At 44.7% G+C, this 25,787-nt stretch overlaps 2 protein-coding genes and 1 long non-coding RNA gene across 3 annotated transcripts in view; all 3 read right to left on the reverse strand.

The window, feature by feature from the left end:
- The window catches only part of SLC7A1 (solute carrier family 7 member 1), a 143,208-nt gene extending 133,072 nt beyond the window's left edge, over nucleotides 1-10,136 (reverse strand). The window contains exons 1-2 of the mRNA XM_047756336.1: nucleotides 8,514-10,136; nucleotides 874-917 (exon numbers count right to left, since the gene is read on the reverse strand). The gene's annotated coding sequence lies outside the window, so the exon portion shown is untranslated. The remainder of the gene's footprint in view (nucleotides 1-873; nucleotides 918-8,513) is intronic.
- Nucleotides 10,137-10,813: 677 nt separating this feature from the next.
- LOC125113522 (uncharacterized) lies at nucleotides 10,814-14,794 on the reverse strand. Its single transcript, XR_007131484.1, has 3 exons — nucleotides 13,831-14,794; nucleotides 12,514-12,707; nucleotides 10,814-12,138 (listed from the first exon to the last, which is right to left on the reverse strand). It is a non-coding gene; the product is annotated as an uncharacterized LOC125113522 (long non-coding RNA).
- Nucleotides 14,795-18,239: 3,445 nt separating this feature from the next.
- Nucleotides 18,240-25,787, reverse strand: part of UBL3 (ubiquitin like 3) — a 101,649-nt gene continuing 94,101 nt past the window's right edge. The window contains exons 4-5 of the mRNA XM_047756295.1: nucleotides 21,202-21,279; nucleotides 18,240-20,901 (exon numbers count right to left, since the gene is read on the reverse strand). Of these exons, the coding sequence (XP_047612251.1) occupies nucleotides 20,849-20,901; nucleotides 21,202-21,279 (131 nt within the window). The 3' untranslated portion in view covers nucleotides 18,240-20,848. The remainder of the gene's footprint in view (nucleotides 20,902-21,201; nucleotides 21,280-25,787) is intronic.

Consider the following 25,787-nt stretch of genomic DNA (forward strand, 5'->3'; position numbering starts at 1 on the left):
CTTTCCCGGCACGTGACACAGGTGTCACTCCACGGTGATCCGACCAAAGGAGCGTGTGTTCCTGGCGGGGTCTGCGGTGTTCACAGGGGACTGTGAAGCAAGCTTCGGCTCTTTTGAACACGGAAGGCCCTTCCTAGGTCTCCCTTCCCCGGGCCCTGCCGTGGGCTCACAGAAACCAACAGAGGGCAACCTTCCTGTTGGAAGCTGTCACCCAGGGCTGGGCCACCTGCGTGGATGCCTGGCGGTGTTCCGTGGCAGGCTGGTACCACTTCCCGTCCCTGGACAGCCAGACCTGTTCTCCTGCTAGTTGTGGGGAGACAGCTGCCTTCTTGTGCCCACCCACTCCTCAAGGCGTGTCATCACAGGCCCCTCCTAGGCTGTGGGTTCTGTGCGGTGACCAGAGGCTGCCAGGGGTCCCTGCTCAAGAGAATTTAATTCTCTCCGAATGTATAAGGGTGGACTTACTCCTTTTGCGAGCATGACGTTAGGCGTGGGGGGAAGGTTTTTCATTAGGCAACCAAAGTGCTTAAAAAGAAAATGAAACATCTTTTTGTTATAAACGCGCTATGAAATGTTCGAGGGCATTTAATTAGCCAAAAGCTCTGATGTCCTTTTGCAAAAATGAACACTTGAATTTAAAGAGATTTTTAAGTAAAATAATAAGATTTGTTAAGTTTAACGTAAGAGCGTCAGCAAACTCTGTTATTTTTTTTCACGGCACATCACATTCATGTTTAACGCCAAAGTCATCTCTGCTTTGTATGTGTGTTTGCTCAAAGTCCCCTTCAGGAGCACAAAAAAAAAGTGCCGCAGCAAAGGAAGAAACCAGAACAAGCCAAGTGACACACTTCCCCGAGGGAATGTGCTTCTTACCTGCTCCTCTGGTGCGTGCTCTTCTCACTGGGTCTGGCTTCGCCCTTTGAAGGAGAGAAGAAACGTGAATTCAGTGTGTTGTCCGAGAAGGGTGACTTCAGATTCTTTTTCGGGTGGAGACAAATTCCTCCCCCACCCCCATCTCCTCCTAATAAATGGGCTTCCATCTGGATTCTGTCGCCCTGAGATAACTCTGCTTCTGGATCCTAACCTCGGTGACTTCTGGTCCAAATGCTGGGCCACTTCATCTTCGCGTGGGCCCTGGCACGGCCTGCGGTCATCTCAGTGTCAGCACATCTGTGTGCTCTATTGTGCCTCCTGCCCTTTTCTGTTGTCACCACTCAGAACCTCAGGCATCTTTAATGTCTCTACCACGCTCCCACGTTTATTTAACAAGCTAATTCTTTCTTAGAAATGTCCTTCCCACTACCAGTATCAACAGAGGCCAGTATTTTTTCCTCTTTTTATGACGATGATTTTCATTTTTTTATTATAGCTGGTATTACAGTGTTCTGTCAATTGTCTACAGCAAGGTGACCCAGTCACACATGCTTTTTCTCACATTATCAGGCTCCATCGTAAGTGACTAGATAGCGTTCCCAGTGCCATACAGCAGGATTCCATTGCTTATCCATTCCAAAGGCAATAGTCTGCATCTATTCACCCCAAATTCCCAGTCCATCCCACCCCCTCCCGCTGCCCCTTGCAACCACAAGTCTATTCTCCAAGTCCATGATTTTCTCTTCTGTGGAAAGGCTTATTTGTACCATATATTAGATTCCAGATATAAGTGATATCATATGGTATTTGTCTTTCTCTTCTAACTTACTTCACTTAGTATGAGAGTCTCTAGTTCCATCCACATTGCTGCAAATGGCATTCTTTTGCTCCTTTTTATGGCCAAGTAGTATTCCATTGTGTATATATACCACTTCTTCTTCATCCAATCATCTGTCAATGGACATTTAGGTTGTTCCCATGTCTTGGCCATTGTGAATAGTGCTGTGGGTGCGTGTGTCTTTTTCAAGGGAAGTTTTGTCCGGATAGATGCCCAAGAGTGGGATTGCTGGGTCATGTGGTAGTTCTATGCATAGTTTTTGAAGGTACCTCCATCATGTTCTCCATAGCGGTTGCACCAATTTACATTCCCGCCAGCAGTGCAGGAGGGTTCCCTCTTCTCCACACCCCCTCCAGCACTTGTTCCTTGTGGATTTATTAATGATGGCCCTTCTGACCGGTGTGACGTGGTACCTGCGGTGGTTTTGATTTGCATTTCTCTAATAATCAGGGATGTTGAGCATTGCTTCATGCGCTTGTTGGCCATCTGTGTATCTTCTTTGGAGAAATGTCTATTCTGGTCTTTTACGCATTTTTCAGTTGGGTCGTTGGCTTTTTTTGCTGCTGAGTTGTACAAGCTGTTTGTATATTTTTGAGATGAAGCCCTTGTCAGTTGCATCACTTGAAACTACTTTCTCCCATTCTGTAAGTTGTCTTGTTGTTTTCTTTTTGGTTTCCTTTGCTGTGCAAAAGCTTGTCAATTTGATGAGGTCCCATTGGTTTATTTTTGCTTTTCTTTCTGTTGCCTTGGGAGATTGACCTGAGAAAACATTTGTAAGGTTGATGTCAGAGAATGTTTTGCCTCTGTTCTCTTCTAGGAGTTTGATGGTGTGTGTCTAGTCTTACATTTAAGTCTTTAAGCCACTGTGACTTTATTTCTGTGCGTGGTATGAGGGTGTGTTCCCGTTTCACTGATTTGCATGTAGCTGTCCAGGTTTCCCAGCACCACCTGCCAAATAGACTGTCTTTTCCCCATTTTATGTTCTTGCCTCCTTGGTCAAAGATTGATTGACCACAGGTGTCTGCGTTTATTTCTGGATTCTCTGTTCTGTCCCATTGGTCTGTAGGTCTGTTTTGGTACCAATACCACACTGTCCTGATGCCTGTGGCTCTGTAATAGTGCCTGACGTCTGTGAGAGTGATGCCTCCTGCTTGGTTTTCATTCCTCAGGATGGCTTTGGCAATTCTGGGTCTTCTGTGGTTCCATATAAATTTGTGGATGGTTTGTTCTAGCTCTGTGAAAAATGTCACAGGTAATTGGATAGGGATTGCGCTGAATCTGTAGATGGCTTTGGGTAGTACAGCCATTTTTGCAATATCAATTTTTCCAACCCAGGAGCATGGAGTATCTTTCCATTTCTTTGCATCTTCTTTAATGTCCTTGCTTAACGTTGTATGGTTCTCGGCATGTAAGTCTTTCACATCCTTGGTCAGGCGTATTCCCAGGTATTTGATTTTTGGGGGTGCAATTTTTAAAGGTATTGTATTTTTGTGTTCCTTTTCTAAGATTTCCTTGTCAGTATACAGAAATGCGACTCACTTCTGAATGTTAATCTTATATCCTGCTACTTTGCTGAATTTGCTGATCAGTTGGAGTAGTTTTGGGGTTGAGGCCTTAGGGTTTTCTATATATAGTATCATGTCTTCTGCATACAGTGATAATTTTGTCTCTTCTCTTCCAATTTGGATGCCTTTTCTTTCTTTTGTTTGTCTGATTGCTGTGGCTAGGACTTCCAATACTATGTTGAATAACAGGGCTGAGAGTGGGCATCCTTGTCTTGTTCCAGCTTTTAGTGGGAAGGCTTTCAGCTATTCTCCATTGAGTACTGTATTTGCTGTGGGTTTGTCATAAAGGCTTTTATTATGTTAAGGTGTGTTCCCTCCCCACCCACTTGGCAAGAGTTTTGATCATGAATGGACGCTGGACTTGGTCAAGTGCTTTTTCTGCATCTATTGAGATGATCATGTGGTTTTTGACTTTGCTTTTGTTAATGTGGTGTATGGGTGACGTTGATTGATTTGTGTATGTTGAACCATCCTTGTGAGCCTGGGACGAATCCCGCTTGGTCATGGTGTATGATCTTTTTGATATGCTGTTGGAATCAGTTGGCTAAACTTTTGCTGAGAATTTTTGCATCTATATCCATCAATGATATTGGCCTATAGTTTTCTTTTTTGGTGGTATCTTTGGTTTTGGTATTAGGGTGAAGGTGGCGTCATAGAATGTCTTTGGGAGTGTTCCTTCTTCAAACATACAACTCTCTTTGTATGTTTGGTAGAAATGGCCTGTGAACACATCTGGGCCTGGACTTTGATTTGTAGGGAGTGTTTTTATGACATTTTCAATTTCATTTCTAGTGATCGGTCTGTTCAGTTGATCTATTTCTTCTTGATTCAGTTTTTGCAGGCTGTGAGTCTCTAGAAAGTTGTCCATTTCTTCTAGGTTGTCAAATTTGTTAGCGTACAACTGTTCATAGTATTCTTATGTTTTTTTTTGTTTGTTTGTTTTGTATTTCTGCAGTATCTGTTGTGATTGCTTCCTTTTCATTTCTTATTTTGTTTATTTGGGTTTTTCCTCTCCTCTTCGTGGTGAGTCTGGCCAGAGGTTTGTCAATTTTGTTTACCTTTTCAAAGAACCAGGTCTTGGTTTTATTGATTTTTTCTATTGTTTTTTGAATCTCTACATTAGTGATTTCCTCTCTGATCTTTATGATTTCCTTCCTTCTGCTGACTTTAGCTTTTGTTTGTTCTTTTTTTTTTTTTTTTTGGTCTTTTTGTCTTTTTTTGAGGGCTGCACCCATGGAATATGGATGTTCCCAGGGTAGGGGTTAAATCAGAGCTGTAGACGCCAGCCTATGCCACAGCCACAGCAATGCCAGATCCCAGCCGCGTCTGCAACATATACCACAGCTCACAGCAAGACCAAATCCTTGACCCACTGAGCGAGGTCAGGAATTGAACCTGCAACCTCATGGTTCCTAGTGGGATTCGTTTCCACTATGCCACGATGGGAACTCCTGTTCTTCTTTTTCTAATTAATTTAGGTGGTGGGTTAAGTTGTCGATTTGAGAATTTTTTTTTTCTGTTTTGAGAACGGCCTGTATTGCTATGAATTTCTCCCTGAGCACTGCTTTTGCTGCATCCCATAGATTTTCAGTGGTTGTGTCTTCATTATCATTTGTTTCGAGGTATTTTTTAATTTCCTTCTTGATTTCCTCATTGACCCATTGGTTTTTTAGTAGCATGTTGTTTAGTCTCCATGTAGTTACTTTGTTCTCATTTCTTTTCCTGTGGTTGATTTCTAGCTTCATGTCACTGTGGTCAGAGGAGACACTTGAAATGATTTCTATACTCTTAAATTTGCTAAGGTTAGCTTTGTGCCCCCATATGTGACTGATCCTTGAGAATGTTTCATGTGCACTTGAGAGAACGTATACTCTGCTTTTTTTTGGATGTAATGTCCTCAAAATGTCAATTAAGTCTAGTTTTTCTATTGTGTCATTTAGGATCACAGTTGCTTTACTGACTTTCTATCTAGAGGATCTGTCCATTGATGTGAGTTGTGTTAAAGTCTCCTATCATGTCTGTATTCTCATCAATTTCTCCTTTTATGTCTGTATTTGTTGTGGGTATCTGGGTGCTCCTATATCAGGGGCATATATATTGATGATTGTAATATCCTCTTCTTGAACGGATCCTTTTACCATTAAATAGTGTCCTTCTTTGTCTTTCTTTATGGCCTTCATTTTAAAGTCTGTTCTGTCTGATATGAGTATTGCAACTCCTGCTTTCCTGTCTTGTCCATATCTTTTTCCACGCCCTCACTTTCAATCTATATGTGTCCTTTGCCCTAAGGTGAGTTTCCTGTAGAAAGCAGATTGAAGGTTTTTGCTTTTTTATCCAGTCTGTCACTCTGTGTCCTTTGATTGGAACATTCAGTCCACTGACATTTAAGAGAATTATTCATAGATATGTATTTATTGCCATCTTAAACCTTGCTTTCCAGTTGATTCTGTTTCTCCTTTCTTCCTTTCTTTTTTGGTTGGATGATTTCCATTTGTTTTATGCTTACTTTTCTTTTTAGTTTTTGTGAATGTAACATTCGGTTTTGATTTGTGGTTGCCCTGTTTTTTAAGATTGTTAACCCCTTCCTGTATCTGCTTGCTTCAGCCTGATAATCATAGAGGCTCAAACACATTATATTAACAAAATTCCATATTGTCTTAACTTTCCTTCCCCGCATTCTGTGATTCTGAAGTCCTTTTTTAACATCTTCATGTTTGTCCCTTTGCTGTTCCTTGTGTTTATCATCACTTTTGTATTAATTTTTTTTTCCTCTTTTAGATCTGTATGCTGGCTTATTTAAATGATTGCTTTCCAATTGTGGTTTCCTCCATTCTATTTCTTCTCACTTCTTTTTTTATTTAGAGAAGTCCTTTCAGTATTTCTTTTAGAATGGGTTTAGCATTGCTATAATCTTTTAGCTTTTGTTTGTTGGAGAAATTCTTTATTTCCCCTCCTATTTTAAATGATATTCTTGCTGGACAGAGTACTCGAGGCTGCAGATTTTTCCTGTCAAACTTTAAATATATCTTGCCACTCTCTTCTGGTCTGTAGTGTTTCTGTAGAGAAATCAGCTGTTAGCCTTATGGGGGTTCCCTTATAATTAATGCTATGCTTTTCTCTTGCTGCCTTTAGAATCCCCTCTTTAACTTTTACTTTTTTTTTTTGTCTTTTTTGCTATTTCTTTGGGCTGCTCCCACAGCATATGGAGGTTCCCAGGCTAGGGGTCGAATCAGAGCTGCAGCTGTCGGCCTACTCCACAGCCACAGCAAGGTGGGATCCGAGTCGTGTCTGCAACCTACACCACAGCTCACGGCAACGCCAGATCGTTAACCCACCGAGCAAGGGCAGGGATCGAACCCGCGACCTCATGGTTCCTAGTCAGATTCATTAACCACTGCGCCACGACAGGAACTCCTAACTTTTACCATTTTTAATATGTCTTGGTGTGGGCCTGTTTGGGTTCAACTTATTTGGGGCCCCCTGTGCTTTCTGTATCTCGATATCAGTTTCCTTTAGATTTGGGACATTTTCAGACATAATTTCTTCAAATATATTTTCAATCCCCTTTTCTTTTTCCTCTCCTTCTGGAATTCCCATTATGTGTAGACTGGCCTGCTTTGTATTCTCCCGTAGATCTCTTATATTGCTTTCGTGTTTTTTCATTTGGTTTTCTGTCTGCTGTCCTGAGTGGGTCATTTCCATTATTCTATCTTCCGAGTCACTAATTTGTTCCTCTGCATCATTCATTCTGCTCTTTAGTGCCCTTGAGCTGACCTGGCGTCTCTGCAAATGAATTTTCGAATTTTTCTATGTTCCTCCTTATGTTTTCTAGTTCCTTTCTAAAGGAATCTGCAATACTGTTCATATCCGCTCTTAATTCCTTGATATTCAGCCTTAATTCCTTCAGTATTTTCACCGTCTCCCTTTTGAACTCAATGTCTGTCCGACTGCAGAGGTCCATTTCATTGCTTGCTGCTTCTGGTGAATTCTCTTGTTCTTTTAACTGGGAATGGTTTCTGAGCTTCTTCATCTTGCTTATGTTTTTCTTTTTCTGTGAGTTCAGGGAAGCCAACCTGTAGTCTTAGAGGGCTACTTCTATGTAAGAGCACCTCCTTGTATTTTGTGGGGGGTAACTATTTATTTTTGGTGTGGGAGTTTGAATATTTGCTGCCTTTCTTTGGTGTGAGCAGGCTGTTATTCCCCAGGGTGCTGAGTGTGTTTCCAGGGAGAAGGAGGCAGTGGGTAGGGCTAGTCGGCAGTGCCTGGTTGCTGGGCTCTTCACAGCAGCAAGGACCTGCAGGAAGGTGGCACAGGCTACTCCTCGTTACAGGGCCCTAGGAAGTGGGAATGAGGCTTGGGCAGATTTACAAGGTGCCAGAGCATCTGGCAGTGGCAGCAGCAGGGCATGTGAGTTCCCAGGGGAGTGAGAGCAACGAGAGGTAGTGTTTGATTACAGTGCCCTCCTCTGACGTGACTGGAGCCACAAGTGGTGGCTGTTCAGGGACCCCTAGTGATAGCGGGCCAGGCCTACTTCTGGAGTCAGTGATAACTGCAGTGGTTTGCCCCCGCCACCTGCAGGCCATGCAAGAAGCACCCTGTCTCAGCCCCCACAGGAGGTGCTGCACGGGCTGCTCCTAGTTGTAAGGACTTGGAAAAGGACAGTGATCAAGTATCTGGGTGCTGCCCAGAGCATTTCGCAGTGGCAGTGGTAGGGCGGGTGTGTTCCTGAGGGGGTGAGAGCAATAAAGCGTGCTGCTGGTTAGTTGCAGTGCCTTTTTTTTTTTTTTTTTTTTTTGCTGACCCCTGAGGTTTCTGGGGCCACAGGAGGAGCCCACTCACAGGCCCCCAGTGGTGGTAGGCCACGCCTTCCTCTGGCCTCCAAGACAACTGCCATGGTTTGTCCCTGCCACGTGTAGATCACACAAGAGGCACCACATCTCACTTAGCCCCCCGCTGCCCTTAGACCATGCAAGAGGTGCCTGGTCTCCCACAGCCCAAGCATGTGGCTTTCCGCCTCCTGCAGCCTGCGCCAGAGGCTCCCCACCCTCTGAGGGCCCGAACGCGTGTGCAGGGAGCTTCCTATGGCGCCTGCCCTTCTCCTCTCCCCTCCCCTCCCCATCAATGGCACCTTGCTTCTCCTGTGGGCCCAGACCTCCTCCCCTGCCCGTGGCACAGCACACCTTAGCCCCTCAGGCTGTCGCCACACAGCCACCCCCAGTCCACTCCCCGGGACTCACCTCCGGAGCCTGAGTCTCAGCGCCCAGCCGCCGCCCGAGCATCTCAGGCTGTGGTTTCCGGGGAGGTGGGGCCGATGATCTGGGCGGCTCTCCATCGAGTTTGTCCTCAGTCCGGCTGCGGCGCTTTTCTCGGTGACTCTGAGGTCCCCCTGTCTCGGCCGAGCTCCCCGTCGGTTAGGTGGCTTCCCAGGGTGTGGGTTCCCTTTCTCCTTCGCGGCTCCCCTCGGGAACGCGAGTCCCGTCCTGATTCCTTCTCTCTCTCTCTCTCTCTTGTTCTACTCAGTTAATGTCAAGAGTTTCTTGCCCTTTTTGGAGGCTGAAGTGCTCCTGCCAGCGTTCAGTAGATGTTCTGTGCGAGGCGTTTTCCGTGTAGCTGTGTTTTCCTGATGTGCTTGTGGGAGAAGGTGAGCCTGACCTCTTACTCCTCTGCCATCGTGATCCGCCTCAGAGGCCAATTCCTCACTTCCAGGCCATGCAAATTTCCTTTTTGGAGGCAGAGGGATTTGGGGGATTGATCTATAATTCACATACCATGAAAGTCACTCTTTTCAGGTCTCCAAGTCTGTGTGTGCTTTGTAGTACGTCCTCCGATATGGACAATTACAACCAGCATCTCTTCCCAGCAGTTTTCATCGTCCCCCAAAGAAAGCCCACAATGACTTTTCAATGAGCCCCGTGGCTGGTGGCCTGCGCCTCATTAAATACACCTAGAAGTGGTTTGAGGTTACGCCTTGCTGGGTTCCGATCCTGGGTGTGCCCCGTAGTGCTTACCGGGATGACGGTGGCGCGGTGGCTCTGGGCGCCAAACCCCAGCAATGTGACTTTTTGTGGCTTTGTTATGTCCAGTGTCCAGTTTTGGCCTCTGTCAAAGAGGGGAACAGTGGCACAGCACACGCATCAGGAGGATCAACGGGCATGACACGAGCCGTCAATAAACACGAGTTGTTATTTTGTGAACGTCTGACCCCACCCTACAACCGCAATGCGTGTTCTTAGAATCTTAATTGTGAGATGATTCTAGATTCACGTGAAGTTGCCAGAACCCACACAGGGACATAACTCAGTTTTCCGCAGGGATGTCATCTTGCGAAACCACCGTCCAAATCACACCCAGAAAATTGACACGGATGTGGCCAAGCGACACAACATTTCTGTCGCCACAAGCACCCCTCATGCGGCCTCGAACAGCCCTCACGCCCTGTTAGCCCCTGGAAAGCCCGGATCTGCTTTCCATTTTGCCATTTCAACCATGTTAGGTCAGCGCCATCACAGGGTGGTTGGGATTGAGGTTTTTCACTGAGCCCCGTTCCCCTGAGATCCATCCGTCCAAGGCGCTGTGTATCCGAGCGGCTTCACTTCCGTTGCTCGCTCCCTCAGTGGGTGCACCGCACGGGGTTTGACTGGCCACCCCTCGAAGGACTTGTGGGTGGCTTCCAGATTCTCACCATCACAATAAGGCGTATGTATTCAGCCTTCACAGCTTAGAAAGACCCCCTTCGTAGACCTCACTGGTTCCATGCAAGGGCTCAGGGTGACAGACAGGGCTGTATGAGCCTCACTTTAGAGTCAAGAAAATGGACTTGCCCGGTGTCACATAGGTTGTGCGTGACAGAGCTGCCACTCGGATCTCCCAAGTAAACACCCTGGGCTTTTTTTTTTTTTTTTTCTTTTTAGGGCTACTCATGTGGCATATGGAAGTTCCAGGGCTAGGGGTCGAAGCAGAGCTGCAGATGCCAGCCACAGCCATAGCAATGCGGGATCCAAGCCACATCTGTGACCTACACCACAGCTCATGGCAATGACCTTAACCCACTGAGTGAGGCCAGGGATCAAACCTGCGTCCTCACCTTCTTCCATATGCTGCAGGTACGGCTCTAAAAAAAGAAAGAAAATAATGAGAAGCTACGTGGGGTCAGGCTGAGGCAGAGGCCAGCAAGTGTCAGTTGTTAGAAGGTCAGGGGAAAAGTGAAGTTCAAGACAAAAAGTGATGCTGAGCTCATCTGCGCCTCAGTCAGCTCCGGCAGCTTCTCCTAGAAGGTGCAACAGAGTCATTCTCTTCTGAAAGCACATTAACATGTGTTCAGGGTGGAGAGTGGTTTAGAATATTCAGGAGTTCCTGTTGTGGCTCATCAGTAAGGAATCCCACTAGTATCCATGAGGATGTGGGTTCGATCCCTGGTCTCGCTCAGTGGGTTAAGGATCTAGCATTGCCGTGAGCTGTGACATAGGCCAGTAGCTGCAGCTCCAATTCTACCCCTAGCCTGGGAACCTCCATATGCCTTGGGTGTGGCCCTAAAAAGCAAAAAAAAAAAAAAAAAAAGTTGAGAATTATGTTTTAATAACTGTAATAGAGTTTTATTTTCTTCCTAAGTCTTCCAGAGGACACTTTTGGGGGTGCAAAGACCCCACTAGTGCACCAAACTTAGCTCGTGTCCTCTGCCGTCATCTGGCAGGTCAGCCTGATTCCCACATTCAGAGACTCCCTCCTCCCAGAAATACTCCCTTCCTTCCACGCCCAAGTCCACGACACCCGTCTCCCTGCTCCTTCTCCCTCTCTGCCTGCCTCTGTCTCTGTGGACGTAGCCTCTTCCACTGGCTGTTCCATGTTGGCAATGCTCACGCCCCGTCCTGGGCTCGCCTTACATCTGTTCTATATCCTCGTCTTAGAGGCTGGAGGCTAAGCTCAATGCCTGTCAGCACTTCTTTGCTTTCGTGACTTTTGTACCAGGACTGGGCTTGAATATAGATGAGAGGAAACTCCAAGTATCCGAAGCCTAAATACTAGAAAAGAGTACTTCTTGTCAGGGAACTGGCCTGCCTGTCACTCTGCCAGTCTCAACAGAGGACTTTTTACCTCATGGTCCAAGATGACTTCCTGGGCTCCAGCCATCACAACCACATTTCTGTTAGCAGGAAGGAAGAGGTCAGGGGGAAGGACACAGCCTTTCCTTTAGGGGTACTTCACAGAAGTCATACATGACATGGCTTACACTTCATGGGTTAAAATTCAGTCAGGTGGCCACTCTAACTCAAGGGAGGTTTGGAAACGTATGGTGGCCCCTAAAAATCAGATGTTCTTCTAAAACGACACAAGGGGTTAGTGGGTGGAGAACAGGGCACGACTAGTCTTTGCTGCATCTCCCGGATACATACCTTCAGGCCAGACTTCTCCGTAGCTCCTGCCGCTTTGGTACCCAAGACATCTCAGAATCAAATATCCAAGGCTGAACGCATGAGCTCTCCCTAACCTGTGCCACTGCCCTTACTTCCTTCCCCTGGTAAAGGGCACAGCCACCAGTGCAGCCGGAAACTAGGGGCCATGCCTGGCTCTTAAAACAGAGAGCATCATCTGTTTGCAGTTCATCCTTGCTTCCCCGGGGCAGAGTCGAATTCCCTGCCCCCTGATTTTGGGTTTGGCCACTTGTCATCCTTGGGCTGATGGTAAATGAACAGACGCTTGTTCAGCCTTGGCTGGCCAGGGGCTTGAAGTGCACCTGTATGTTTTTGATTGGTCTCTTGCCCTTCCACCATCTGCCATGGAACCCAGATAACTGCAGGTTCTAGAAGGAGAGACCTACAGATCACCTACGAGCTGAAGCAGATGTGCCCCAAGCCACCCGCAGACCTGTAACGAGAAAAGTAAGGGGTGGCTGTAACCCTTGAGAATTTGGGGTTGTTTGTTATGCAGCATCACAGTGGAAGCCACTGTAACTGTTGTTTCATTACAGCAGAAACCTAATTAGTCTAATTGTCTTGTACTTCCGTTCCTGCTGCTGCATTTAGTCCTGTCAGTTTATCTCAGTAGTATCTCTGGAATCTAATCATATCTCCATCTCCAGGGCTGCCGTTATCTTAGCCCAAGCTGTGGCCACTTTTTGCCTGGACCACTGCAAAACCTCCGGCCTGGGCTCACACCTCTGTTCTGGCCCCTTGGCTCACAGCTCCCCACCCCGCACACTCCCCCTCCCTCCCCATTCAGTCCAGGATGTGATGGACTCACTTGGGATAAACTCGATGCCCCAGATCTCTTTGGGCCTTTGCTGCCCAGTTCACTGGATGCTTGGCTGTTGCATCTCCCTAGAGCTTTGGCTCTCACAGTTCTTATCTCCGGGCTGGAAGTCAACGGCCAAACCTTGACCCCTGTCTTTGTCATCTAGGAAAGCGCAGTCCTCATCCTCTCCGGGCAGAGCCGTGCTGGTTCAGGAGGAAAAAAAAAAAGCACAGTTAGACATGAATCTATCTGAAAAATATCTTGATGCATGGTAACGCCACCGTCCCTGTCCCCTGAAAACTCTTCAATAGCTTCCTGCTGATCATAAAGAGCCAAGTCTTCAACATGGCCCCCAATGGTCTGGCTTTGACCTTGGCTCTGCTGCTGAACTCCAGCCCCTGCAGCTGCAGTCTGGACCTTGCAGGACTGTGCCCCGTCTCCCAGGCAGGCTTCCCTCCTCTGAGGAGCCCCTCTTGACCCACCCAGTCTCTGTGATAAACACCCTCAGCCTCACTCCTTTGATCTGATCCATTTCTTTCACTTGTGGGTTATTTAGCTACCATCTCGCTCTCCCTGAGTCTATAAGCTGCATAAGAACTGATGTATCAATTGTCCTCGGTGAATGAATGAATGAATGAGACAGATGGATAAACGGGTGGGTGCAGGGATGAGTTACTGGTCCATCAGAGTGATGGAGGGGCAGACACAGCCGATGAATGGTTGGAGTGTACAGCTGCCCATTTGGGAGGATTTGAAATGGAAAAATGAAGTCCTCCTAAATCACCCGCTTCCGCCCTCTGGAAATGCTACCACTTAGTGTTATTCCTCTGTGCTGGTCCTCGAGAATCTTATACTGAAATTCCAACAATGCTAAGAGAGTTCAGGCACGCAAGCTGTACTTTAGGCTGTGGAAGGCACAGCTGAGCCCTGGAGACGGGGGGCAGGGAGGATGGGGAGCAGGACACGTGGGGAGGGAGCTGCAGGGAGGAGGACCCTGGGAGGGAGTCAGGTGCTCCACTCCGAGGTGTCTGCAGCTTCACAGACTTGCCAAGATCCCATCCCTTTACTTTTATGCTTCTTGATCCAGCAACAAGTCATTTCACTGTTTGGGGTTCTCCCCCCAGGGGACAAGGACACAAACACAAATGGGGGAACTTCTTTAAAGGCAACTGGAAACACATGGACACAGAGATGGGTGGTTCAGCATCTGAACAGATCCTCTTGGAAAACTCATTCATTCATCCATTCGCTCATTAAGCAAGTGCTACCGTCGGTCACGAGACTGGCCCTCGGCACTGGAAACTCAGACGGAACCAGTGTTCTCACCTCTATAGAATAGCTGTTATTTCCCACACGGGCTTTTGGAGAAAAAGACAGGCATTCTTCTGGGTCCACCCAGATGCCCCTGGCTCGTGACTGCCTGGAAGCAGAGGGGGGTGGGGATCCGGGGAAAGTTGGGACCATATAAATTATTGGGGGGCACACAGAGCAGCGATAGGGAGAGGAAGCAGTATTCTCCTTCCCCATCGTTTTAAAGCTTTGGTGCCAGGACACGGGAAGAGGAGGGGAAAGAGGGATGGGGTTAGACCCTGGACTCTAGGAAGTGGCATCACTGTGGTTTGAGTCACTCTGATGGCCTGATGCCGGCCTGGAGCACTGAAGCTTTGCCGCCGAGAGAGAAAAGGTGCCTGACCTGCAAAGGAGAGGTGAACGTGCTGGTGATATGAAAATCAGTAAATCTGCTGCATCTTGTCTCATTTCGCTTGTTTTTCTTTTGTTTCCGATATTCAATCTCTCCCCTTCCTCAGGTATGGAAGAGCTGGAACCCGCATACTCTGGCATCCTACCCCAATGACGTTCCTTCTATTCCTTTTCTTACTTTTATTACACATTCCTTCCCCCCAGGCCATTCCAGGGGGCATGGACAAAAATAAAGCCATTCTGCGATTTCAGTAAAAGCCATGTCATCCCTTCCTAAAGCACCGCGCTGCTTTGAAAAATCAATATTCCTCCGCTGGCCATTTCCCATAATGCAGTTTGTTCAACAAACAAAATTTGAGAAAGCAAAACTTTGTGAGAACAATTTCATTCCTCTAAGTTCTCCTTAATTTCCTACCCTGCAAGGTTTCTAAGACTCTCTCCTCATTGGTGGCTAAGGAAGGAAGTCCAGAACAGCTGGCCTTTGAGTTCCCGTTGTGGCGCAGCAGAAACAAATCTGAATAGGAACCATGAGGTTGAGGGTTCGACCCCTGGCCTCACTCAGTGGCTTACGGATTCTGCGTGGCTGTGGCTGTGGTGTAGGCCGGCAGCTACAGCTCCCACTGGACCCCTAGCCAGGGAAGCTCCATATGCCATGGGTGCAGCCCTAAAAAGAACAACAACAAAATAACTATTTAAAACAATGAGACAATAGATTTTGTTCTTCTTCCCTCTGTGACCAGCTTCCGTGAGAAGTAACTAGAAAGAGCACTTGGCAGAGTCGGGGGAGGCTGAGGGGTGGCGGAATGGGAGGTGAAACAGAGCCCCTTCTCTGGCGGAAGTGAGGGTCCAGGGCCACACAGAATCACAGTAATGAAGAGACCCTGACGGTAGCCCCAGGTGGAATGTACAACACCCCAGCCAGGTGGGGGGACCCCAGGCGCACGCGCTTAGTGACACAGCAGCAGAGAGGGCGGGGGAAGCTTCTCCAGCACTAGAGCACCTGCACCAGGGAAAGACTGGAGCATAAAAGTCGAGAGAGAAGATGCCACGTACAGGGCATGGACGGAGAGAATGCGACCTGGCACCGTGTCCCTGAAGCAGAGGATGGAGAAGAGCACCAGAAGGTGGACTCGGAGACGTACGCGAAAAACACCCCGAACGGAACTGACTCTGCAGGCGCAACGCACATGCCACGTTCTTGTAGATTTTGACATGGAGGGCTCTGTGCCAAGGCAGATCCTGGAGAAGCTGTCGAACTTGAGGCCTAAAGAAAGCTCCAGGCACCCAGGAAAACACAAATCAACTACCAAAGACACAAATGAGGCTGACCTCAGAATTCTTCACAGCAATCAGAGCCTTAAAATATCAGAGCAGGAGTTCCCCGGGGGTTCAGATGGTCAAGGACCTGGCATTGTCTCTGTTGTGGCCTGGGTTCAGTCCCTGGCCTGGGAACTTCCACATGTCATGGGTGTGACCAAAACAAAACAACAACAAAAACATCAAGGGTCACGTCTGAAAGAAGTGCAACCTAAGAGGATTACAGCCCAGAGGGGTGTCAGTCAAACATAAAGGCAGCAGACAGACATCTTCAGGCAGTACCATGGGTCTCGCTAAAAGGATATTTTACAGGGAAAACTTTCCCACTGATAGATGACTTAACAATTTAAAAACAAACACCATCAGGAATAGGAAGCTTTGATGAAAGACTGACAGGTGGATACAAAATCCACTTAAATATGGAGTTGAAGCTGAATAATCACAAGACAATTATAGAACAATGTACATGTTGGCAATCTCGAAGATACTCAAAAATATAACCCCCAAAATTCAGAGGGGCTCAAATGGAAGTATTACCTTTTGCATCTTTCAGAGATGGGAACTGATCAGTATTGTCTGAAATTGATACAGAAAATTCTAAAAAGAAACTTTTTTCCCTCATAATCACTTTCTTTAATCCTAGAGGATTTTTAGGAAACCACACTATCCTGGTGGAGAAATGTCCAAACGACAGCAATTCTTCTGAGTCTCATTTCAATTTTTTTTGCTGAATTCGACTTAAATTAAAAAGTTTCTACGGTATCATCCCAAGTTTATAAAAGCAATTCCACTTATGAACCGTCTCTGCAATTGATATCAACGGAAAATACTCAGATCATGTTCTTGTTTATGCGTGGTGGACTTGGGAGAATAGAAGACATCTCTTCACCTTCAGGACTGTCTTTATAAAAAGCATTTTTAAAACACAACAACGATGACGGGATTGTTAATTTAGTACAGAGGAAAGGCTGGAGGACGCCGAGTTCCTTCTGGGGGATGTGAAAGTGGATGCACCTGTCTTCGGGGAAAAGTCTAGATTCAGAATGTTGGCAGGGCTTCCCAGTTTCCTCAAACCTGGTACTTTTCCAGCCTCAGCTTTCATATTCCCTCTCCTTCCAAGTCCTGTACTCTGAGCTCCAGCCACTCAGAGCTCCTTGCGATTTCCTGACCATGCAGCCCTCTCTCATTTCCAGACCTTTGCATTTCTGTTTGCTCTGCTCCCATCAGCGTCCTGCCCTTCCTCTCCGACCCTCTGCCACATGCTCCTTTTCCTGGGGAAGGTCTACTCAGTTGTGGAAAAAAAAATTTTTTTCTTTTACTTTTGTTATATATGTAATACATACACAACATAGAAACGACCACTTTAGCGATTTTTAAATGTGTAAGTTGGGGCATCAAGAACATTCCTAGTGTCGTGCAACCATCACCGCTATCCATCTCATCATCCTAAACCGGAACTCTGTCCAAGTTAAACATGAGCTCCCCATTCCCGGCTTCCTGCAGCCCCATGTCAACTCTGTTCTGCTTTCTATCTCTATGGATTTGCCTATGCAAGTGGAATCAGACAGTATTTTTCCTTTTGTGTCCTCCTATTTCACTCAGAACAGTGCTTTCAAGGCTCATCCATGTTGTAGCAGGAGGCAGAATTTCCTTCCTCTTTGAGGGTGAATAATAGCCCACTGTGGGACGATACAAGTTTGCTTTTCCATTCACCTGTTTGGGTAGTTTTCACCACTTGGGTACTGCAAATGCTGCTGCTTTGAACGCTGATGTGCAAATCCTACTCACTGTCTGTGGATTCCACGTGGACATTATCCTCTCCCAAAGTCATCTGTGTTTCCCTGCTTGGGGCTGGGTATCTGTCCATTGCGTTCTCACATCTTGGGCAGACCCATCACATTGGTCAGATTCCATCACCATTTCTGGGTTATCAGTTGTTTTTTTTTTTTAATGTCATGGATTCACACCATCTTACTTTTATTTCTTTTGACCACACCCGAGGCCAGGGATCAAACCCTTACCAGAGCAGTGATGAGTGAAGCCACAGCAACGAGAACACTGCATCCTTAACCTGCTGAGCCACCAGGGAACTCCACCTGGCTTCTAAGTTCCCCTTGTCATCTTCCCCCACTAGACCCGTGGGCTTCCTGAGAGCTAGAATTGTGTCATTTGACTCAGAACCCCTAGTGGCTTGCCTGGTGCTGAGAAGGGGGGTCACGCTCGATAACTGTGGGACGGGACTTCTTGGCCAGGGCTGCACCATATTCTAGGAACACAGCTGTACCAGTGATATCAGAGAAGGGGAGAACCTCAGAGACATCCCCATATGCAGACCTATCAGAGTTCAAGGCTGGCAGGGAAAGAGGAAAACAAAAACAAAAAAACTAAACCAAGAAACAGTGATAGGATCTCTGAAGATGTCATATCTTTGGAAGCCATGATTCAAATAAAACACCAAAATTATGACTAAAAGTCATTTAAAACAAGGGAAATATTCTACAACAGATGAGAAGAAAGTTTTAATTTCTTTTCACATTAAACATTGTTTACCACAATCAGATAACATAAATCAGTGTAACATCGGTCAAGATGGGACAGAAAACTAAGGATAAACGTTTGTTATGAGAAAACCTCATTTGATGTGACTGATGACGGTGGATTCTGTATTTTTCATGATTAGAGACAACTTATCTTGAAGAGAAAACAAATAATTCAGATCAAGGAGACATGCTAAGGTTTTAATAAAGAAGAACACAAAAGTCTAGGACAATTTAGGTAAAAGACACGAGTTAAATGCCAAGTGCCAGACAGGGCCACAGGCCTGTGACCCAGGCTTTCTGTGGAGGACCAGGCCTTGGTGGCGCCCCCTTTCGGTGAGTGAGCCATTGTTTTCAGCAGAGGGATCTTGGATAGGAGCCTTGGATGTGATCCATCAGTTTTAACCATCAGGCAGCCCAAGGAACTATTTAAAAAGGGGTAGCCGAGTATTTTCACATATACACTATTAAGGCATCTAAATTTTTGGTGTTTTAAGTATATAATTTTACTGCTACTCTTTTTTTTTCATTTTGCACAACAGTATTAGGTATTAAGTGATGTAACTCTTTCTCTACTAATAAATGAGTTTATCCATTTTGCGAACTCTAAATTGAGGTCTCGTAAAGGGAAATTTATAATAATGTGGGAACATATAGAAAAATACATTGAAAACCAAGAGAATATTTGTTAACCATCATAAAATTTCAATTGTAATTACCTGATAGTCTTTAACTCTGCAAAACCAGAAGAGTCATTAGAATTAAAATAAGTATTAAAAATAATTACCAGTAGTTTGTATTCGGAAAGAATGGCCCAATTAAGTAACTACCAGACTCTTCTTCAGTCAACACTAACAGAATTCACATTTGAGCTAGTCAACAAAGCAAATAAATATTTAACATCTCCTGAACAGAACATTTTAGTGATTACAGAGACTACACAATTCTACTCATTGTCATGACTGTGCACAAATTAACCCGGCTAAATACCAAAGACACATTGGGACTCCTCCCAAAACTAACAAGAGAATATTTAAAACCATTTTTAAAGATTTAGAAATAAAAACAGAACAATTTTAACGTGGATGAGACAGTGCTTAAACAATTATCAACCTAATCAAGACCTTTAAAATTACCACCAAAATGCACTACAATATTTTGTTTTATTTAGTTTACAGAAAGAATCTATAAGTACAGGTTGCAGAAAGAAAATGTTTAGTGCTATTTACATTCATTTTAAAACTCTGCTCTATACAAATTTAATTCTGATCAGTATGAACAATATTTTCGTAGATCTACTGCATATAAAGCCTTTTCATCAAAGCATTAACAATGAATAAAATAACCTGGCTACCTTTAAACAAAGCTGACCATCTGAAACCGTTACACTTGCTATTTGTAAGGGCCGTGGACACTTTTCAGTACAGAACATCATGTCAGCCTGCAACTTCATTTTTATAAAGGCTACAGTTATTTATATGGAATACTGCCCTATATACTACACGCCAATCTATATTTAAGTTCTATAGTTAGGTATTTTATAAGCTTTTTATTAAATATATTCTACACATATTTTTAATTTCATCCAGGAAGAATTCCTTCCCAGTGAAAAAAAATATAAAATCTTTTATATTTTTTACAGGTTTAGATGAAACGCAGCTCATGCTTTAGTGCTGTGCAAATTGTTGTTAGCATATCAATTTTTAAATTATTGGTACAAAACAAAAGAATGGCATCCCTAATCACGTATGCCTTAAAAATCAGCTTCTGATTTTAACATAATTGCAAGCACTAAATACCCAATGCAAACTACACAAAGAAACAAAATTAGTCCTGCGGAAAATTTTTTAATTTTAAGAATTCATCTGAGCTCTCTAATGAGTACGTGTGACAGTGGACACAGAGATGAGCACTCATGATGGAAAGAGTCAATTTGCTGATACGCAAATACAGAAAAGGGATGGCTGAACAAGGTTTTCTAACGCTTCTGCGCAAATCACAGATGTCTCCGAGCGGCCAGACGCGCCCCTGCGTTAAGGCTAGGCCGCGCACTCCCCGGGGGCTGCGTGAACAGCTCTCTTTACCGCCAGACTGGGGTGCGCGTGTTAAAGGAACGGCCGTTAGGCTCATCAGCCCTCTGCTGAGGACTTGCAGCATCAGGCACACTTTGTTTTTTCACCTGTTGCCGTGAAGACAGCTGCGCTCACTTTAGGATCCCGTGCCAGGGCAGCCAGCGTGGCTGACTTGTGGTAGAATTCACCCAACATTTTAGTTTCTTTTCCATTTTTTCCTGTCAAGTTGGCCCAGTTATTCACTTCATTAATTGCTGAGTGTCCTCCAGTGTGGATGTGCGTGTGTGCGTATTTCTAGATACCATAAGCCATGTCACAATTTCTGCTGCGGAAGAAAATGACGTCACTTGTTTTTAGTGCAAACTGTATGTGCAACATTTGTTAGTTCTGGTGATGAAAACTTTTGTGGCAGCAAAACAGTTTCTGCTATGAAAGATAACTTTCTGACTTTTCCCCTGGAGATTGATTTGCATTCAAAAACCGATATATTTTAAAACTGCTCAACATAAACAAAAATACTAGAAATAAGGAATCATAGTGAAAAATGTTCTCGGTTCTTTTTACTTTCACGAGAAAGGGTGACAGTGTTCATGTGATAGTTCAGGTCCATGAGTTTACAGGCAGACTCTTCCTAAAGGTTCTGAAGCAACGCTGGGTCTCCTGGGCGCCGGCAGCAGGAAAGACAGAGACTACGTCGCACCCGGCTCGGCAGTGGGCTTACAGGATGACACAACAGTTACTCTCGCCAGTCTTCTCGCGATTCCGCTGACCTAAGGCAAGATGAAGAAAAGCCTTGTTTATAAAAATGCGTGTGGAAAGGGGAGGCACCCAAGCATAATACGAAACAGAGCCTTTCTGAAAAAAGGTTCGCTTTTTTTTAATTAAATTAAGCTATAATAAATACTCTTCATTTTAGCCCGTTTCCAAAATGTCTGGTTATTTGCTTAACAAGCTCCTATTTCTAAACTATGAAAACTCCCTTTCTCTCAGAATGTCCGAGAAACACCAAGCCATTTCTGAACGTCTGTCTCTGTGGCTCAAGGGAGAAACATCTCCAGTGCATGGCTTACCTTGGGAGTTTGGCTCTGGCAATGTCTCTCTGGCCACCAAATGCATCACTGTTGTTTTGCCAAAAGGCAGTTTCAACGCTATGTGAAAAGTAGAAGACAAGGTGTTACACATACATCGACCCACTGAAATCACTGACCAGAACGGAAACCATTGCAAACACGGACGGCTTTCTGAGGGACTTTCCCAACAGAGACCCTCTTCCTGGGGAGAGCCCCTCTTACAAAATGAAATCAGGCTGGTATTATCAGAAACAATTTTTTAGGATGATTTTTTTTGTCATGCTAGTTTACAGCGGTCTGTCAACTTCCCACCGTAGAGCATGGCGACCCAGTTACATACACAGACACGTACAGTCCTTGTCTCACATTCTCAGGCTCCGTCGTAAGTGACTAGAGTTCCCAGTGCTACACAGCAGGATCTCATTGCTTATCCATTCCAAGGGCAACAGTCTGCATCTATTCACCCCAAATTCCCAGTCCATCCCACCCCCTCCCCCTGCCCCTTGCAACCACAAGTCTATTCTCCAAGTCCATGATTTTCTTTTCTGTGAAAAGGTTCATTTGTCCCATACATTAGATTCCAGATATAAGTGATATCATATGGTATTTGTCTTTCTCTTCTAACTTACTTCACTTAGTATGAGAGTCTCTAGTTCCATCCACATTGCTGCAAATGGCATTCTTTTGTTCCTTTTTATGGCCAAGTAGTATTCCATTGTGTATATATACCACTTCTTCTTCATCCAATCATCTGTCAATGGACATTTAGGTTGTTCCCATGTCTTGGCCATTGTGAATAGTGCTGTGGGTGCGTGTGTCTTTTTCAAGGGAAGTTTTGTCCGGATAGATGCCCAAGAGTGGGATTGCTGGGTCATGTGGTAGTTCTATGCATAGTTTTTGAAGGTACCTCCATCATGTTCTCCATAGCGGTTGCACCAATATACATTCCCGCCAGCAGTGCAGGAGGGTTCCCTCTTCTCCACACCCCCTCCAGCACTTGTTCCTTGTGGATTTATTAATGATGGCCATTCTGACCGGTGTGACGTGGTACCTTGCGGTGGTTTTGATTTGCATTTCTCTAATAATCAGGGATGTTGAGCATTGCTTCATGCGCTTGTTGGCCATCTGTGTATCTTCTTTGGAGAAATGTCTATTCTGGTCTTTTACGCATTTTTCAGTTGGGTCGTTGGCTTTTTTGCTGCTGAGTTGTACAAGCTGTTTGTATATTTTTGAGATGAAGCCCTTGTCAGTTGCATCACTTGAAACTACTTTCTCCCATTCTGTAAGTTGTCTTGTTGTTTTCTTTTTGGTTTCCTTTGCTGTGCAAAAGCTTGTCAATTTGATGAGGTCCCATTGGTTTATTTTTGCTTTTCTTTCTGTTGCCTTGGGAGGTTGACCTGAGAAAACATTTGTAAGGTTGATGTCAGAGAATGTTTTGCCTCTGTTCTCTTCTAGGAGTTTGATGGTGTGTGTCTAGTCTTACATTTAAGTCTTTAAGCCACTGTGACTTTATTTCTGTGCGTGGTATGAGGGTGTGTTCCAGTTTCACTGATTTGCATGTAGCTGTCCAGGTTTCCCAGCACCACCTGCCAAATAGACTGTCTTTTCCCCATTTTATGTTCTTGCCTCCTTGGTCAAAGATTGATTGACCACAGGTGTCTGCGTTTATTTCTGGATTCTCTGTTCTGTCCCATTGGTCTGTAGGTCTGTTTTGGTACCAATACCACACTGTCCTGATGCCTGTGGCTCTGTAATAGTGCCTGACGTCTGTGAGAGTGATGCCTCCTGCTTGGTTTTCATTCCTCAGGATGGCTTTGGCAATTCTGGGTCTTCTGTGGTTCCATATAAATTTGTGGATGGTTTGTTCTAGCTCTGTGAAAAATGTCACAGGTAATTGGATAGGGATTGCGCTGAATCTGTAGATGGCTTTGGGTAGTACGGCCACTTTTGCAATATCAATTTTTCCAACCCAGGAGCATGGAGTATCTTTCCATTTCTTTGCATCTTCTTTAATGTCCTTGCTTAACGTTGTATGGTTCTCGGCATGTAAGTCTTTCACATCTTTGGTCAGGCGTATTCCCAGGTATTTGATTTTTGGGGGTGCAATTTTTAAAGGTATTGTATTTTTGTGTTCCTTTTCTAAGATTTCCTTGTCAGTATACAGAAATGCGACTCACTTCTGAATGTTAATCTTATATCCTGCTACTTTGCTGAATTTGCTGATCAGTTGGAGTAGTTTTGGGGTTGAGGCCTTAGGGTTTTCTATATATAGTATCATGTCTTCTGCATACAGTGATAATTTTGCCTCTTCTCTTCCAATTTGGATGCCTTTTCTTTCTTTTGTTTGTCTGATTGCTGTGGCTAGGACTTCCAATACTATGTTGAATAACAGGGCTGAGAGTGGGCATCCTTGTCTTGTTCCAGCTTTTAGTGGGAAGGCTTTCAGCTATTCTCCATTGAGTACTGTATTTGCTGTGGGTTTGTCATAAAGGCTTTTATTATGTTAAGGTGTGTTCCCTCCCCACCCACTTGGCAAGAGTTTTGATCATGAATGGACGCTGGACTTGGTCAAGTGCTTTTTCTGCATCTATTGAGATGATCATGTGGTTTTTGACTTTGCTTTTGTTAATGTGGTGTATGGGTGACGTTGATTGATTTGTGTATGTTGAACCATCCTTGTGAGCCTGGGACGAATCCCGCTTGGTCATGGTGTATGATCTTTTTGATATGCTGTTGGAATCAGTTGGCTAAACTTTTGCTGAGAATTTTTGCCTCTATATCCATCAATGATATTGGCCTATAGTTTTCTTTCTTGGTGGTATCTTTGGTTTTGGTATTAGGGTGATGGTGGCGTCACAGGATGTCTTTGGAAGTGTTCCTTCTTGAATTTTCTGGAAAAGTTTAAGGAGGATGGGTATAAGTTCCTCTTTGTATGTTTGGTAGAATTTGCCTGAGAAGCCATCTGGTCCTGGACTTTGATTTGTAGGGAGTGTTTTTATGACATTTTTCAATTTCATTTCTAGTGATCAGTCTGTTCAGTTGATCTATTTCTTCTTGATTCAGTTTTGGTGGGCTTTAAGTCTCTAGAGAGTTGTCCATTTCTTCTAGGTTGTCAAGTTAGTTGGCATACAACTGTTCATAGTATTCTCTCATGGTTTTTTGAATTCAGAAACAAATTTTTTTTTTTTTTGGTCTTTTTGCCTTTTCTAAGGCTGCTCCCAGAGCATATGGAGGTTCCCAAGTCAGGGGTCCAATCAGAGCTGTAGTCGCTGGCCTAAGCCACAGCCACAGCCACGTGGGATCCAAGCAGCGTCTGTGACCTACACCACAGCTCACGGCCACGCGAGATCCTTAACCCACTGAGCAAGGCCAGGGATCGAACCTGCAACCTCATGGTTCCTAGCTGGATTCATTAACCACTGAGCCATGAAGGGAACTGCCAGAAATAATGTTTATAATTCAAAAGTTAGTTAGCTATGGCTATTAGCTTGATCCATATATACACACTGTTTAAGGAAGGAGATAATAAAATACTTAATTGGTTAAAACTAGATAATCTTTAAAGAAGAGAAAGAATTTTTTAAAAATCTTTTAAAGATTGATTTTTCTAAATTAGGGAGTGTAGATAAGAGACATTTGTTTCGAAATCTAATTATATATAGTCATCTAAAAATTCCTGCGCCGAACAGGCCACTATAATGTAGAAACAGAAGAAATGACGAACTTAATATTTTAAACCCTCAACCTTATATTCTTCAATTAGGAAATAATTTTCTTAAAAAGTATTACCCTAAAAGAATAACTGTCTTGGCATTATTAGCAGTCACTGTTTTCTAATCAGGACTTTAAAAGGTTTTTCTCATTTATAAGCAATACAGAATTTTACTATGAAATATTCTGGACACAGAGTTATATAACACACCCATATACCCATGAACCATGTAAGCCCACGTTTCTGTCATTCTGTGTATAACGTCAGAAGCAGCCAGTACACCAAATGCCCCAGAGTTGTGACGTTTTAGTTCTGACAGCTCAAACTACCCCCTCACTGACTACAAACTTCAGACAGGCTTAGATCATGACTTGGGAAGGGTGGCCCTCCTGCCACACGCTTTTAAAACCTCCTCTAGAATAGGGTGAGGGTTAAAAAGCACCCTAATTACCTTCAATATCACTAATATTTCATGTAATCAAGGTGAGTTTCCATTATAAAGCTATCCAGCCATTATTTGGTTTATTCTCTTAACTTCCAAAATTCAAATAAAGCATTCAAATCACCCACTAGAAAAGGAGAGGGCCTTTATTGGATAATCTCCTAGGCCTCATTTAACACTGAAATGCAAACAAGACCTATTGGAAAGTTCACTAAGTGCACTGGGAAAGCCTGACTGCGTTAAAAATGTCCACGTACCACACTGCCTCTGCTAAGCCAGAGCCCTGCTATTTACTGACTGTGAGATTTGCTATGAGAGTTTTTATTTATTTTGTTGTTGTTGTTGTTGTTGTTGCTATTTCTTGGGCCACTCCCGCGGCATATGGAGGTTCCCAGGCTAGGGGTCGAATCGGAGCTGTAGCCACCGGCCTAC

This window comes from Phacochoerus africanus, chromosome 13, assembly GCF_016906955.1.
Source record: "Phacochoerus africanus isolate WHEZ1 chromosome 13, ROS_Pafr_v1, whole genome shotgun sequence".
NCBI classification, from domain to species: Eukaryota; Metazoa; Chordata; class Mammalia; order Artiodactyla; family Suidae; genus Phacochoerus; species Phacochoerus africanus.